The sequence below is a fragment of the Octodon degus genome, unplaced genomic scaffold (assembly GCF_000260255.1).
Source record: "Octodon degus isolate 3935 unplaced genomic scaffold, OctDeg1.0 scaffold00351, whole genome shotgun sequence".
Classification (NCBI taxonomy): Eukaryota; Metazoa; Chordata; class Mammalia; order Rodentia; family Octodontidae; genus Octodon; species Octodon degus.
The window spans coordinates 360172-376674 of record NW_004524927.1 but is presented as its reverse complement, the minus strand read 5'-3'; the positions used below and the strand labels follow the sequence as shown (position 1 = coordinate 376674).

Sequence of the window (16503 nt, the reverse complement as noted above, 5' to 3'; positions counted from 1 at the left end):
GCTGCAAGGTTCTCTGCCTCTCCCCACACCCCCACAGTGCAGGTCTGCACAGCACTTTCCCATCTGTTTCCAACACACATATTCATGTGACACACATAAGTACATGAGCAGACAAGGTCCCTGTTCTCCTGGAGGGGACATAAAAGAGGGACATATCTGTAAGGTGCTTCTGCAAGGCTGCAATGCCAATGAGATGTGTGCTATTCCAGAGGGGCCAGCTGCTGGTAAAACCACTGTAGGGAGAACTCTCTTATTGTATACTTCATTATTTATCCATGAACAATGTATCTGCAAAGTTGCTGTTGTTATTTTATAGCAATCTCTAAGCCCACTGCTGTTTGCTATGTACCTTGCAATAGCTGCGGTATGCAAAGGACAATAAAGAGAAATTCTATTTTTTCACAGATGAAACCACTGCCATAAACACAAGAAAATAACCTAGGGTTTCTGCCATTCTTCCTACTCCAAACTAAGAAGTTTCTTTGTTTGTAAAAATCACCCACTTTCTGCTTTATCACACTGTACTAGTTGGTTGGAGAGGATAGAAAACAACGCTGACAGGAACAAAGGAGCAGGCATCTAACATTATGCTGCACCCCTCCACAGTCACGGAGGGCAGTGTAAGAAAACAGCTACTTCTATGAATAACCCCAAACAACACAGACAGCTGACCTACACCAAAGCTACAATGGTTCTGTTTTGGAAGAATCTAGGCTCATGAAACAAAATATGCCCCCTTTTCAAGTGTATGGTCCCCAAATGAAGATATCCCCATCTGAGACTTCAGCGCCTGGGGTGAGGACAGCTCCGGGAAAACAACCCCACTCTAAATTAGATGCGCATCATTTGCACTGCTCCCTGGTTCCCAAGGCCAGCAAGGATGGGATGTGAACACCGTGGAATGCCGGACACCAAGACTTCTCCAACTTGTGATTTGTTCCAACCACACTCAAACCCTTCAAGCTTATTTTTGGGCAAAAAAAAAAAAAAAAAAAAAAAAAAAAATCCTTATACGGTTTTTTTAAGATCTCAAATAATGTGGGATTGCAAGAGCACACGTATGAACTTCAGTCACGCCGCAACATCTCGTATGCCGTCTTCTGAAAAAAAAAAAAAAAAAAAAAAAGGAAGATCTGAAAAACCACATCTAAATGATAATGATTAAGTCATCATTTGGTGTCCAATTCTGAAAAACCTTTTTTTAAAAAATGTAATTATTTCCCCAGCCTATAAATGTCTCTGGACCTACAGATTTGCAACCCAATTAATTTCTTCCTGCTGAAAAATTCACAATAAGCAGACAACCAGCTTTTCAAAGTGCTACATACAAGGACCGGAAAAGGGGTCTTCAAGAATCACACCACGAAGTCAACATGCCCAGTCTGATCAGCCTGCAGATACATGAGTTCTTTATTCTGTGACATACGGAGGAATGCTTCCAGTGACAGGTTCGTGTTGATGCAGGGCCAGGAAATGCTCCTGGAGGATGAGCACGTAACTGTCCATAGCAGGTGATTTGGCTATTAAAGGCTGCTTATTCTGACATCCCACAAGGAAAAATGTCTGCAGGCGCCAGCTAATGAGCAGCTAATGCCCCACAGCATGTGTGCAGGGCGGCACAGAGACAAGCACCCAGAGTGAAGGACGCATGGCATGCAGAAGCCCGAGAGGCACCCTCTACTCTTCAGCAATGCCTTAGTGGCAGGTGTAGGGCCTCAGTGTGGGGCTCCTTGGGGAGAACAGACAGATCAGATCAGGCTGGATCAGGCCGGATCTTCTTCCTGGAGAAAGCTGGAGGAACAGAGGCAGGCTCTGCAGGGCACTCTACACCCACACCCACTCAAGCCCTGGCACACTAACATCGAGAGATTCCAACACCAAGTTCCACTCCAGGAGGGGACATAAACCTAGCACCACAGTGGCATTCCCTGTTACAGGCATCCTCCTGAGACTGCAGTAGGGGACAACAAGCCTATGGGATGGCCATTAGTTTCCAGGGACACTTTCACAAAGCACAATAAAACCAAAATAACACATTTTAAGTAAAATCTAAAGGGTTGTACTCACTTCGGCAGCACAGACACTAAAATCTGAAGGGTTCTGGGTTTTCCTTTTTTCTTGTACTTCTCCTCCATCAACTACTGTTTTTGAACAGCAGAAGAAAAGTAGATGGTAGATTAAAATTCTTGGACTACTACACATTTGGGTGGAAAGTTTTTAAATTACTTTAACCTTAAGTTTAAATAACTAAAAAGAGAACATTAAAAACTGTACAGTCCTTGTGAAGGAGGTTACTGGCCTTTAAAAGTGGCCCAGGGCAGCTCTTCCTGCCTGGGAACCATGTAAGAGTGCAAGAGAAGGTGCCATGCATGAGCCAGGAGCAGGGCCCAGGAGGACAGGCCTCACCAAGCTAGACCCCAAACCCGAGGGCCCTTGAGCTTGGACTTCCAGCCTCTAGAACTGACAGGCATGCATTCAGTTGTTTAAAAACTGCCTGGACAAGTGGTGAAGACCTGGATTTTTATTAAAAAGTTTAGTAATTATAAACAATAATAAATAAATAAATAAATAAAAACTGCCTGGACTATACTATTTTCTTACACCCGTGTGAATACGGAGCTCCTAAACTCTCTCAGTGAATACCATAGTGAACCTCCTAGCGTAACATGTTCTGGAAAATTCTGTTTCTAAGAGGATGATTTAAGGACACTTTTGATACACTTTATTTAATAGAAACTTCAACTAGAATCTTAAGGAGAAAATGAATTTCTCTTTGATATAACCAACTATAATTTGAGCACTATGTGTTTGGATTTTTGTACTTTCAATTTTCCTGGAATAAGGTGCTTGTATGTTGAGTTTTACTAAGTATTCTCTCGTCATGGTCTCGTTTCTGATATTTAATTTTGGTAACATTTATATGGGGCCAGGAAGACTGTGACATCCATTCCCATTTTACAATGGAGACTTTATGCAAATTCAAAGGAGGTATTTTTATAGTGCTTTATAACACCCCAAGATAGTTCTCTTCTTGTACAAATTAAGGGATGTTAGGCAAACTCCCAGCCTTCTTTTGAAAGCTAATGGACAATGTTAGTACTGTGCTAGCCACCAGAGAAGCGAGTTTGAAACTCTTAAACCCATGGGATGGGAATGCATTATCAGTGGGGCGGTGCCTGCCCAGCACAAGTAGGGCTGCGTGCGTCTAGTGTAAAGTAAAATAAAATAAACCTGGGTACACCTGACACCTAGGGCTACCCAGGTCACATAAAACTGGCACAAATCATATAAAACCTGGGGAGGCTTCTGTGATGATACCGTCATAATCTCAGGCAATTCCCCATTCACACTGCACTAGTTGTAATGGAGGCCCATGACAGCTTCAGACAGTTCTTTATTCTCAGAGATGCGGTAGGGACAACTATCAGTTTACTCTTTGTAATATTTCCTCTGTTCCATCGTACTGAATTGGGAAAAAAAAATAATGACAGGAGATGGGGCCAAATCCTTCTCTTGTTGTTTTTGTTTTTTTGGACAAAATAGCTCCTGTCTGGTGGCCCCCGTGCGTGGCTCTCTTCTTCCTCTCCAGTGTCAACACTATCGGCCATGCCCTTTTCTTCCTCCTAATAACCACCTGATCATGTGCGCCAGCCTTCCCCGGCGGGCCCTGCCTGCACCACCTGCCTGGCATTTCGTGGTGATATTTATTTCATCTGTACGGGAGGGGTCTCCTCCCTGTCCGAGGCTCTGGGAGCAGAGGAGGGCCAGCCGCCAAGCAGTATGCTAGAAATACCCGGTGGGTGGGATGCAGCATGCTTGACTCCATCCACCGCAGATGCCTCCGTGCCCTGGATTCAGATGGGGAGAGCTGGGGGGGACAACTGCAGTCACTGTCTTCAAATTTATTCTTGTCCTTTAAAGCTTCTGATTACTGATTTTAGTAGTCTCTCCTTCGAAGATTTCTATCATCTAAGAAACGAGATGAGTGTGACTTGGAGAGCAGTGCACGATGCCAACGTGCAAGTTTCTATTGTCTACCTCTGCTTCCACTAGCCAGCGAGGAGCTCTTGTCAGCAGGTAAGCTGCAGGGCCCCTCAGCAGCTGGATGCCTCTTGATCAGCAGAAGGAGACGGAGAACCACAAAATCACCCTGTTGTGCCTAATCAGCCATCAAACCCACAGCGCTGAGGATGCTCCGTGGCGCAGACTCTCGGGAAATAATTACCTCCTTCCCCTCTCACCTGCAGAGCTCTGGGAAACCTCCCTTTATCAGGGATCCCACAGCCTCTGGGGTAAACATCAGCTGGGCAGATGTGAAGTGCCAGAAAGCAGCAGGGTGGGTCTGCAGTTGATTGGCTCGCTATGAATAGGTCCACTCAACATACGAACGAACGCGGCATGCAGCTATCAGTCTCACCACTGACTCAAGGACAAACTTCATTCTTTGCAGACAAGTAGCCACATACAACAGAAAGGAGACCTTCTTTGTCGGCTCCTGGAAGGTGTAGAAGTGCAATCGACTGTAAATGAGACCTTGGTTTCTCCAACAGTGACAATGTAGAATTTGACTAATCCTGCTGTGTATCCATATTTCACAGTTCAGGTTATGCAAGATAATGGACAAAGGCCACAAGGCGTCCCAGCAGACAAGCGTGTGTGGAAGCACTGCCCAGGGCCCAACCCAGACCCCTTGGGAGCTGCCCATGCTCGCTGAGCTCACCCGTGGAGGGAGGGCTGTCCTCTGGGCAGGACCCTCGGGGCCCACGCCTCAGGGACCCCCTCCTTCGGTGCCAGGCAGCTGCCGTGGCAGGGCAGCCCGTGTGCTGTCCACTTCAGTGCCAAGGGAGCAGGAAAGGAGGGTCTGCCAGTTATCTCTGAGTGACAAAGACAGGCCATGGCATCTAGCTAATTTAGAGCTGGAAAGAGTGCATCAGTGATGTCACCATCACTCGCACTCAGGGGAAGAAGGAGGGAACCCAGAGGGAGAGCATGACTGGGCAGTGGCCGTGGATCCAAAGGCAGAAGGCAGGACTGTACCTTGGATCCATCACCACTTTCCAGGGCAATGATAAACAGACTGAGAGCCAAACTAAATGCAGGGAAGAGACATGCTGGAAAGAAGGCAGTTTATAATCTTCCAGAGGGGCAATTCCTCCACAAGCATCACTTGTTTGTATCCACCAAGAACAACCAGAGGATGCTGGGACATTCGGCAGACCTACTCTGATGAGGGAAAGCGCACATTCCCAGCCAGGAAAACAACCTTTAGATCACACGTGAGGACAGGGACAGCCCCTCTGCTCCTTCAGCTGGGAAGCCATTAGGTGTTCCTGGATTTGGGGGCCAAACTGCCCTGACACAAACCCCAAGCCTCTACTAAGAAGTAGGTCAGCTGCTCTTGTCTAGGGACAACAGGACAGTGATAAGGCAAGCAAAGCCCTTGGAAGGGGTCTTAGCTGAAAGGGAGGGCTCAGTGCTAGTGTTGCTGCTGCTGCGTGCAATGTTTTCTAGTCAAAAAGTGGAGGCCTTGTTTGCGTCGGGTGCAGTCCTTGGTCCCACAGTTTTTCAAACAGGAGCTAAAAGCAATGGGAGCAGGCTGACCCCACTGTGCTCTCTGTGACACCCGAGGGCTAAAACAGACCCATAAAGGGCTCCCTAGCCAACAGGTGCTGCATGGCCCTGGGCACAGATGTCCTGACCCAGGTCACTTGGGGGGGGCACACTTCTGGCTTGCAGGGCTCACACTGAGACAGCACGGAGGATGCTGGGGAGTCCTGTGACATTCGTGGACACACCCTGCTGGCAGCAGTGCTGTTCAGGAAATGCCAAGGGCCCCATGCTAGCGCTTCCTGGGTGTGGAGGAGCCAAACGGGAAGTACATCCAAGACACACCAGCGACTGCGCTGCATTCCCCCACACAGCGCCCTTCACGTCAGCCTTCTCACTGACTGAAATCTTCCAAAGTCAAATTTCTTGTCTAACACTAAACCTTCGACACCACTGAAGAGTCCTAACAGGGACACCTCCAAACAGCTCTGCTGGCTCAGGAGTGTGTCTGGACAGCACACTGAGGCACTTCAACCTAGCATCAGTCCCTACAGTGCACCCACACGCGTCCTGCCCTCCCAGAGGTGCACAGCAGAGTACTTGCTCAGGGAAGGGTGACGGGGGCTGACGCCTCCTAGGCCCCAGGCGGCACGGACCCCTTTCCATGCTCACCTCTCTCTGCCTCTGCTCACAGATTAGGTCTCTGTTCTCATGTCCTCCCAGAGTGACCACTGCCCTGCCTGAGGCTCGCACATCTGCCGCTGTGTCCCGGGAACAAATGGTCTCACGTGCAACGTGCATGCACGCCCACGCTCACACCTTGCCTGCAGGAGGACATGGCTGTTGCTTGAAATGTGAGGCCCTTGCAGGAGTTGGCTGGTGGCCACTGAGTGATGTGCCCAGGGGACAGTGTCGGGCTCAGGACCCGTCCGCCTCCCTCACTCTGCAAGCAGTGTGAGTTCAGCACCATCACACACATAAGCCCCGGTCAGGTGGAGGCACAACCATCACCAGGCCAGAGCCCCAGTCTGGTGCCCGCAGCCTGCCTGCCTGAGACCACCCCCAGAGGGCACTGCCCCGTCCAGTACTACAAGGCCCAATCCCACACGGGGCCCTGGAGCGAGAGACAGTGTCCAGCTCTGCCCCTCCTGAGGGAAGCCCTCTCCACTCTCAACATTGCTGGGCACAGCTTCCTCAGGCCCACCACTCCTGGCTCATAGGACTTGCACCGATGTCCTGCCCACTAGGAGATGCTGACTCTGTGTCTCCCCTGGAGACAGTGACTGCTTGAGTCCAGGTCCCCTGACCCTCACCCTGGTGTCCCTGGAGATGGCGGGGTGTGTGCAACAGGTACCTAATAGTATCTTCTAGGTTAAATTGTTTAATTGGTAGAGCTGACAGTGACAGAGTCAACCATACAGAGGGGAGGAGCCCTCTCTCTAATATAGTGACCACCCGGGGTCACATTAAGTAAACAATAACAGTCACTGCCGTAAACTCCCAGTGTTCTGTCTATACCATCCCTTCTGGCAGAGACCCTGGGAGAGGCCAACCTCCATCCAACCACTGGCCAGGAAGCCCCGTATGGAAGCCATACCTCCCATCCCTTCAGGCAGTACTTACACATAAGTATAGGAGACACAGGGCTCAGGATACCGCACACCAGGTGCCCTGCACATACACAGAGCCCCCAGAGAAGGAGGAGTTACGTGCCTCTGACACAAAGTGACAGGCACCGCAACTGCACAGTGCACAGCTGTGCCATTATTCCATCAGGCAACTGGGCAGCACTGATTTAGACAAGGAGGGGAAGACAGCATCGAGTGGATTCCTACCAGGCCACGTTGCTGGGGGCTGCACTCCCAAGGTGACACAGCAGCTCCAGGGTCTGCGCAGTGCTGGCAGAGTCGTCAGGGGACTCATGGCCGCCAGACTCCAGCTCCTTGGGCATCCTCCATATGGCTGCACACCCCAGGACTCGGTTGTCGGAAGCTGCGCAACAGAAGAGAATGTCAGCAGGGCAGCAGGGACAGCGCTTGACAGGCACACGGATGTGAAGGAGACATCTGCTCCCAGGACCCTGATGCTGCAGACACAGAGCATGGGTCAGCCCGGCAGGGCCAGCACACACAACAGACACTGCCGGGCCAGCGTCAGCCCACACGCACCTTGGCACAAAAAAGTCTTTCTTAAAAGAAAATGCTATTTTCTCAAAGTTGATGTCCTTTTACCCTTCAACAGTTCTTCAAACACAGGAGGAAAATGGGGTGAGTATAAGGCTGCCCCCAGGCACCCAGCTGGCATCCGAGGTGGCATCAAAAGGGTCTCTCTGCACAAAGCACTATGGGTTTGTCAAAAATGGGTGTACACACACAAGAAGCCGTCCATCTGGAAACACTATTGGGAGCACTGATCTGCCTCAGTTTATCTAAGAGGATGCACGTCTAGGCTCAGAAGCACTGCTGGCTGAGGCTCACAGGTCTTACTCTGGTGCCCAAGGCCCATCGGCGCCAACGCGGCCTGGTCTCACTCCAGGGTTCTGGAACCCTGACGTGGTTCTTGCAGATGGTCTGAGGATCAAGGCACCATGTGGGTGGAGCCTAAACTCACATGCGAAGGCCAAGAATGTGCATGCTTCAGGAGATCCTCTCAGTAAGACAGAGCCTTCAAAAATGAGGCTTAGAGTGCTGGCAAGACAGCTCAGCAGACTACGTGCCTGCTTAGGCAAGTGCAAGGACAGGGGTTCGATTCCTGACACCAGAAGCTGCACTGGCTCCGCCCCCAGGAGCACTGAGCCAGCCACCAAGACCAGGCATGGTGGTGCACACCTATAATCCCACCTCTGGGGAGGCTGAAAACAGGGGGATCACTGTAAGTCCGAGCTGTGTAGTGAGACCTTGCACCAAATACATAAAAAAAAAAAAAAAATGAGGTTTAGGACTAAAGGTGTGGCTCAGTGCAGAGGGCTTGCCTGGCACTGTGTGGTCCTCAGTCTGATCCCCAGCACCCAGCACCATACAAAGAAGCTCTAAAAAACCAGATTTAATATTAAATTCATATATAAACACCTTTTAAAATGTGCATTATATTTAGTTTTAAACTGTAAGTGTGCTAAACATCTTCCTTCCCCGTTTAAAGGAGACTTTAATGAACAGGTTTTAACATTAAATCAACTCATCAAGTGAAGAGCAAAATAGATCCTGTTTTATTTTTTATCTTGCTGAGTTGTCCAGGATAACCTCAAACTTAAGATCCTTCAGCCTCAAGCTCCTAAGAACCAACCTAGGCGTAGCATACCCTATACTGCATTAAAGCAAGAAAAAACACCCCATGAACAAAAAAATAGTATGTACAGTATTATAAAATAAAGACCTTATATTGTGTTTGGAAATATATCACTTATTATTAGCTACTACAGCCCTTCAGTTTAAGGGTGAATGTATTGAATCTGACCCACGAAACAGCCCTGGGCACAATGACATAGTATCTAATTTCATGTATGTTATTGTTACTACCATCAGTACTCACGCCCATATAGTAGTAGAAGGATTAGGATTTTAGTCCAGGTTTTCTGATTCAAACTTCTGTGCTCATGTCACATACTTTACTGGGTCTAAGAAAATGTGGAATTATGACTTAAAGAACCATACACCTCATCCGTCTATATTCAACAAAACCTTGGTTTCTTAACATAATTCATTTTAGAAACATGCCAGTAATCCAAAGCACTTGTGTATCAAAGCAAATTGCACCATAAGAAATAAGAGAAACTCAAACGATTCATTCCACAACTCAAAATACTCATTTAAAAATGATCACAGGGAATATAGCTCAGTGGCACAACACCTGCATGGCAATGTGAGGTCCTAAGTTCGACCGCCACTGCCAAAGGAAAATATGATCACAATACTGTAATATAATAAAAGTAATAAAGCAAAATAAAGAAATTAACCTACACTTACCTTTGGAAACCTTTGTGACCTGTGTAAGGGAGACAAGAGGGAGTACGGGTACTGTGCACGATTGCTATCTACTGGTTCCATGTAATCTTTTTCTTTTCCTGCAACTTACTTTTCTGTCTGTCTGTCTTTCTTTCTTTGACACAGGATCTCACTGTGTAGTCCAAACTGGCCTTGAACTCACCATGTACCCCACGCTGGCTTCAAGCTTGCAGCGATCCTCCTGCCTCAGCTTCCCACATGCTGGCAGTACAGATGTGCCTGGTTTGTGCAACTTTAACAAAGAACCCACTCAATAACACTTGGTTTTGCCCTCTTTACACAGAATTTTTGTGAAAATGTGTCCTGATTCATCATTCACACTGCTGCAGCCTTATGTGGGTGGTGCTTTTCCACAAAATTTGGTGCCATGTCCCACATTTTACACATCTCTCTAATCTCATTCGAAGTGAGGGTGCCCTTGCCTTTTTGTCCTCCTCTGCAGATGCAATCTCCTTCATAACCTCTTGCTGTCAGGAGACGGTCACCAACAACATCACAGAGAAGGACGGAGAGAGCGGAAAAGAGAGTCCAGCTCCGCCATGCTCAGGTGACGTCTGGCAGCCCGTGCTCTGCTGCAAAGCTCCACTCGCTTAGGTTAAAGCTTACTAGAAAGTGTTCGCTGTCGGGACACTCACAGAGCAAGCTGTTCGCAGCCCAAGGCTGTACTGTATGTGCTGGTATTTTCATGTTAACACTTCTACTTTTAACTATGAGGTATAGTACACAGTGACTTCTGTCTGCATGCAAATTAACTTTTGGCTGATGTTTTCAGTCACAGAGCCTTTCAGGGAGCCCGTGAGCTGCAAGCAGGTACTAATTTTGAAACAGAGAAGAGGCGTTCTCAAGACCCCCAGATCCAGCCCTAGCCCAGGCCCGGTGAATGTGTAGGAGAGCTTCCCACTACCTTGCGCTGGTGGGACCTGTCTGGCCCAAGCCCAGGCGCAGCATGGGTGGACCCTCTTCCACCCCCTTGGGTCCCCCCAACCACTCTGAAGTCCCCGCCACTCCTACCCAGTGAGTGAGAACTTCTGCTGTGTTCTTGGGACCCCCAGATCCAGCCCTAGTCCAGGCCCAGTGAGTGTGTGGGAGAGCTTCCTCACCCCTCTACTCCACCTTGTCCCCTTCAGACTCAGCTCAGGCCTGGAATACAGGCCTGGGGTGAAACCCTGCAGCTGCAATCCCTGCACAGAGATTAGGGGACAGAACCATCCAGCTAGTCCAGGAGCAGAACATCTTGCCAGAGGGGCACAACAGGTTCACTCCCAAGGGTGGCAGCAGGAAGGAGCTGAGCACAGTAGCCAGACCCAAGCCAGGCACAGCTGGATAAATTTAAACTTTGTAGATCTGCACCTGAATTTCAGTAGGTGCTAAGCTTATAACTGCACCAAAGCTCTACAACAAAGGTCAGAAGACAGTGCTATACAAAATGACAATGAGAAGTAGCAAAATGCAATCTCAGAACCCAAGCCCACCCATAAAACAAAGAAGAGAAGAAAACCTGGTGGGTATTGAGTGACTTCAAAGTCCCTCTGATATAGAGGAAATAAATGCAGTTCCTAACTTCCCACATGTCCAATATGTTGAGTTTGTGTTCCCCAAAATTGAAGAACGAATTCTAAGAAACAACAGAAGAAAACTTTTATTGAGAAAGAGAGCTCCTCAGAGACAGGAGGGGACTGGGGTTTTATAGAGCACAATCATAAGGTGGCTGCAAAATCAGAAGATGGGTACACCTCAGGACAAAATTAGATCAAGCAGTAAGATTACGAGTCTAGCCACTTAGGTAGGATTGATCCAATGCAGAAGCAGGTCACGTAGCAATCGTACCTGGGAAGAGCCAGGGCCTTTCTGGAAGAGGTGAATGGGGGAGGCTCCAGCCACCCGTGGGGTGACTGATGCTAACATTACTGTCTGTCTCACAGGGTGGCAGTAGGCCTGGCCATTTTGTCTTTCTCTTGAGGCCTGGCCTCCAACAGACACTCTTCCAACCACAATTATAATGTGTTCTCATTCTCCACATTGACTCCCGCCAGAACCTAGCCCTGTAATAGTTCTACCTAGCTTAGCTGTCTATATATAATACCTTACTGAAAATCCGAACCTAAGAAGTCACCTTCAGGGCTCAGAAAGTTGCCTGCATTAGGAGCGCCTGTCAACAGCACGGACCTGAGAGCTGGACGCGGCTGCAAGACTGGCTGAATGCAGAGTGTGCTTCCGACCCAAGGAATACGGTAGGTGTGATGGGTAATTTCTAAAGCCTCAGGAGCAGTCAAAATTTCAGGAGAACAGCACTAAGAAACACGGGAGGCTTGCCCATGGAGACACATGCATTGTTTCTGAAGCTCTGAGGATTTCCACAGCTGTACACATAGCACCAGGGCACTCAATGCACTTCCAGCAGATATCAAAGAAACGAAGGTATTCTGAGATGAGAAAGCTGATCTTTAGAAGGAAAATGCTGTAATAACCAGGGAGGCATTCATCTTTCATCTCTGTCTTTATCCTGAAATTAGGCCCTGGAATATTACTACCTGTGCTGAATTAATATTACAATGACTAGAAGCGCTCAGAGGGCAGGGTGCAAGGCCCCTGCATACAACTGAGTCCAGGCCTCGAAGTGCAAGCTTGGTACATCCAGAGTGATGGCACAAAGCCCCAGCCCTGTTCAAAACCAAGCCTTTGTGCCAAGGACAGGGCCACGGCCCACAGCCAAGCCAAGCCATCTACACCAATGTGAGTCACGCCCACCGGATGGCTGGGCTCTGAAGGAATGCAGACCGTGCATTGAATGAACCCAGCCTCCCTGCTGCGCTAATGAGGAAACTGAGGCCCCCTGAAGCTAACGGACTTCCCCAAGTGCACACAGCTCATCAGCACCGGAGTAGAAGTGAAAGGAGGCTTCCTGACTCCTTAACAGGCCCCAGCCTTGAAAGAGAAAATCCAAGCTGAATCTTTAAGGCCAATTTGACGCCGCTGCCTAGTTTTTCTTCTACTTCTTCTTCTTCTTCTTTTTTTTTTTTAATATGGAACACAAAAGCTAAAGGCACTTAATGAGATAAAAAGATAATCAGGGCCACATGAATGGAAGAAGCATACTTGAGGGGCCAACTGTACCCAAGCACTGCGCTACTTGCTGGAAGGGATTATGGAGTCAAAAGGCTTAGAGGAATTCAAAGGAGATTAGAGCCTTTGTGAGCCTGAATAGCAGCTGCAGTCAGCTTGCTAAAGGGCTAACAATGCTCTGGCTGGGGACATAAGCTGATCCCCAGCTGGAGGAGGAGGAGGCATGCACAGCTCTACAACATAATGAGCACATTAGGAACCAACCAGAGGGCTATTTTTAGAGACCGAAGTCACCTCCCAGCACCTGGCACAGGCGGAGCAGGTGAATGAGGTGGAATCCAGCTCTGCCAGGCAATCACCTGATGCAGGTAGAACCAGTGCACAGCAGGCTGCTGAGGATGAGTGCCTAAAAATACTTCCCAATGCTGGCCTCTGAAAAGCTCCGGGGACCGTACCATGTGTTGATTACACAGCCCAGAGTGCGGAAGGCAGAGGCTGACTGTTGGGAGCCCACAAAATGATACAGAGCCCAGGAATGGCATCAGGCCTGTACTTCTGCCAGCCCTCTGGGCGGTGGCCAGGGATCCCAGGTTCTCTGGGAGGATCCTGGGTGCAGCAGAAGCACGGATTCTGCTCAGAGTAAAAGGAGTGGCCAGGAAGCAGGCAAGCCAGAGCGGCAGGTGTGGAAGCAAGTGCTCTACCCCAGAAAGGCCCAGGTCACTGACCTGATGGCCCACTAGACAGCGCTGCCTCTCACTCGGGCCTCAGCTGAAGTGATCCAGTCCACAGAAAGGCAGCCAGGGGAAAGAGGACACCCAGACTTGCGAGGAAGGCTGCCTAGGCCCTGAACAGTGCCAATCCCTGCCTACAAAACAAGTGACAATGTCACAGCAGAACACAGGCCTGGCGTCGGCGGATCCCCCACAGTACTGCTCCATGGTCTGCAGAGCAGCACACTGCAAAGTACCACAAGGAAGTCAGGAATTTCTCTAAGGAATTAAGACACCCAGAGCAATACTACAGGCTGGAGAACAGACCCGTGGTCTTGAAAGGTGCCGGGCTTCGACTTTTCTCCCATCCCCCACCCCCAACAGCCTGTCTCAGCAGAAGCTGGTGGAGAGCAGCAGCAGGGAATCATGTGCTCCGTGGGCATGCAGTGCTACCATGTATCCCAGTTACCAACTACCTGGCACCACGCACGGCCCTGGACATCCTGCACGCAGGGACTAATGTGAGCAGGGCTTTTCATCATACCTGTGTGAAGGGTCACCAGCAGCTGCTCACCAGATACACATCTGCTGCCCCACACGGACCTATGTCACTTCTCAGGCTGAACCCAGAGTCTGGCAGGGGGTCAACATGGCACTGGCCCGTGGCCAACAGTGGCCCACTACTTGCTCTGTGGGGCTCATAGCTGAGAGTGCCTTTGCATTTTTAAAGAGATGGGAAAGCACATGAAGAACATGAGGAAGAGGCCACGTTGCCATGAAGCCTTCACCGTGCCTCTCTGCCCTTCACAGCTCATTTGCATCTGTAAGCAACTGGCTGCCCCCCAATTCTGAACCCACCTGTAGGCTCTGATGCATGCCCTGTATAACCTCCCAGGAGCCCTCCTGTAGAGGTGGTAACCCATGTTCTTTGGACAGGAATGAGGAAAAGGAGCCTCAGTGCCCCTCAGACGCCCTGTCCTAGCCTGGCTGTGAGTTTTCCTGGGTCCCTGCACACAGCCATGAAGCATCAACCAGCAGAGCTCCCTAAGCTCTTGCGCCCATGCAGGGTGATTCCCTCCAAAGGTTCCTGCAAGCCTTGACCTCACCCTGTCTGCACCCATTCCCTCAACGTGCCTCAGGATATACCATGCCACCTGTTGCAGTCTAGCGGGTGCCCACCGGGAACCCTGTGCTGTCCAGGATGTGAATGGCCCTTTCCCACTGGGCCCATCCCCCAGCATCGGTCTCCTCCCACCCTCAGCCCTGGGTACAGGTGAGGCTCCTTCCTTCTGAGATCACCCTCCAATCGTAGCTGGTAACTCTACACTGAACTTCCCAATTTCCCATCCTCGGCCCTGTTGGGCATCAGGGGATGGGTGTAGGTCACAGCCCCCCGGTCACTGAGTAGAATCCTTGGTCTTTCCAGCCCCAGCTGAATTCAAGCAGGCCCTGGGCTTAGGCACAGTGAGTAACTACAGCTTGGCTCCACAGCTAGGGGCCATCCCAGCACCCCAGATGTGCAGAGCTTCAGTATTCCCGTTTGTCCCTGCATTCACAATTAAAGAGAGAAGAGTGAGTTTTTGAAAGAGCTTATGCGGGCTCTTGACCCTGACGGATAAGTCCACCTTGGTAGTCGAGGGGACAGTAGACATTCAGTGACAAAGGTCATTCAAAGGCAGCTGTGCTGCCACGAGATGGTGTGAGATGAAATGGCAACCAGCAACCCCTTTGACATTTATATGAGAAGCCCAGAGATGGAAGTGGAGGTCTGATATTATTTTTCTTTTACAGTATGTTTGCTAACATTTTCTTTCATTTGTCAATTGAATAGACTCAAGGGTTTCCGATTGTGGCAATAACAACAACCACAAGTCACACCTCGCATAAAACCTTAGACACAGTTCAAAGGCATAGTTGTGCCTTTGGGAAAGAAAAAAATTCAACCAGAAGCAAAAAAGCAAAGCCATTTTGAAACCAAACTGGTAAAGTGAGTTTGCTCTTTCAGAATTGGTATCTGCAAAGAATCCAAGACTATAGACAGAACAGTGTTATGGCTTAAAATATTCCCCCAGAAGTCTCATGCATTTAGAAGTGGGGCCCTGTAGAAAGAGGCTGGCCACCGAAGATGTGACCTGGAAAGGTGCGCTCTTGTCCCCAGCGCCTCTCTTCAGTCTCAACTTCCTGTCTCCCATGGAGTAAGCAGCCATCCCCCACTAGGCCCCTTCTCCATGATTTCTGCCCTGCAGACAGTCAATCATAGACAGAATTCCACCAAAACATGGGTCAAACCCAGCCACCCCTCTTTACGGTATACACAGCTGGTAGCTGCCCCTTTTAGGGTGTACATGGCTGGTGCCTCATCCCACTGATGGAAAATCACGCGTACAGACAAGATGCTAAGTTTGAAGCCTGCAAAAGGTAGAAAGTTGGAGCTAAGACTCCTGCAAAAACTCAGCTTCTAAAAACTACACTCCTGGATTAAACAGTAAGCTCGAAAGATCACCCTCCAGCTGGCACAGGGAAATGTCAAGAGCAAGTCGTTTTTCTCAGCTATGAAAGCCTCTGTGTCCTAGCCTGAGACTCTGTGGCCTGAATTTATCCTCACAAAATTTTATGATCAAATTTACAAATAATAATGTTGTCCAAGAATTCTAAGCCAACAATGTAACCTTAAGGAAGCCCTGGATGTTTGGAAGCCCCTGATGCTTTTCAGAATGCCCCAAAGTTAGCCCCTTAGGAGACCACAGGTTCAGAACAACTAAAGAGACTAGAGATGAAAATCATGAATAAACCTGGGACCCAAGGGAGAGCTGACCAAGAAAACAAGAGATAGAATTCATATTCAAAGCACCCAAGACATCAAAGATCTTTTTAAAGACAAAAATCTAGGGAGGCTGGGGAGACAGCTCAATTGAATAAGAGTTTGCCTGGCAAGCGCAAGGGCCTGAGTTCAATCCCCGGCTCCTCAAAAAAAAAAGACAAAAATCTAGAAATAAACATAAGAGCAAGCAATGCAATTACCGAAATTCACCAGGAAAACATATATTTTATTTATTTATTTATTTTTTTGCAGAACCGGGGATTGAACTCAGGCCCTTGTTCTTGTCAGGGAAGCACTTATGCTACTGAGCCATCTCCCCAGCCCCATACCAGGAATATTTTCAATCTTTTTTTTTTTTTTT

General features: G+C 49.0%; 1 protein-coding gene across 1 annotated transcript in view; it reads right to left on the bottom strand.

Annotated features, from left to right (window-relative positions):
- Eipr1 (EARP complex and GARP complex interacting protein 1) overlaps nucleotides 1-16503 on the bottom strand; it is a 98920-nt gene that overhangs the window by 21331 nt on the left and 61086 nt on the right. The window contains exon 4 of the mRNA XM_004648059.2: nucleotides 7383-7539. Coding sequence (XP_004648116.1) covers nucleotides 7383-7539 — 157 coding nt within the window. The remainder of the gene's footprint in view (nucleotides 1-7382; nucleotides 7540-16503) is intronic.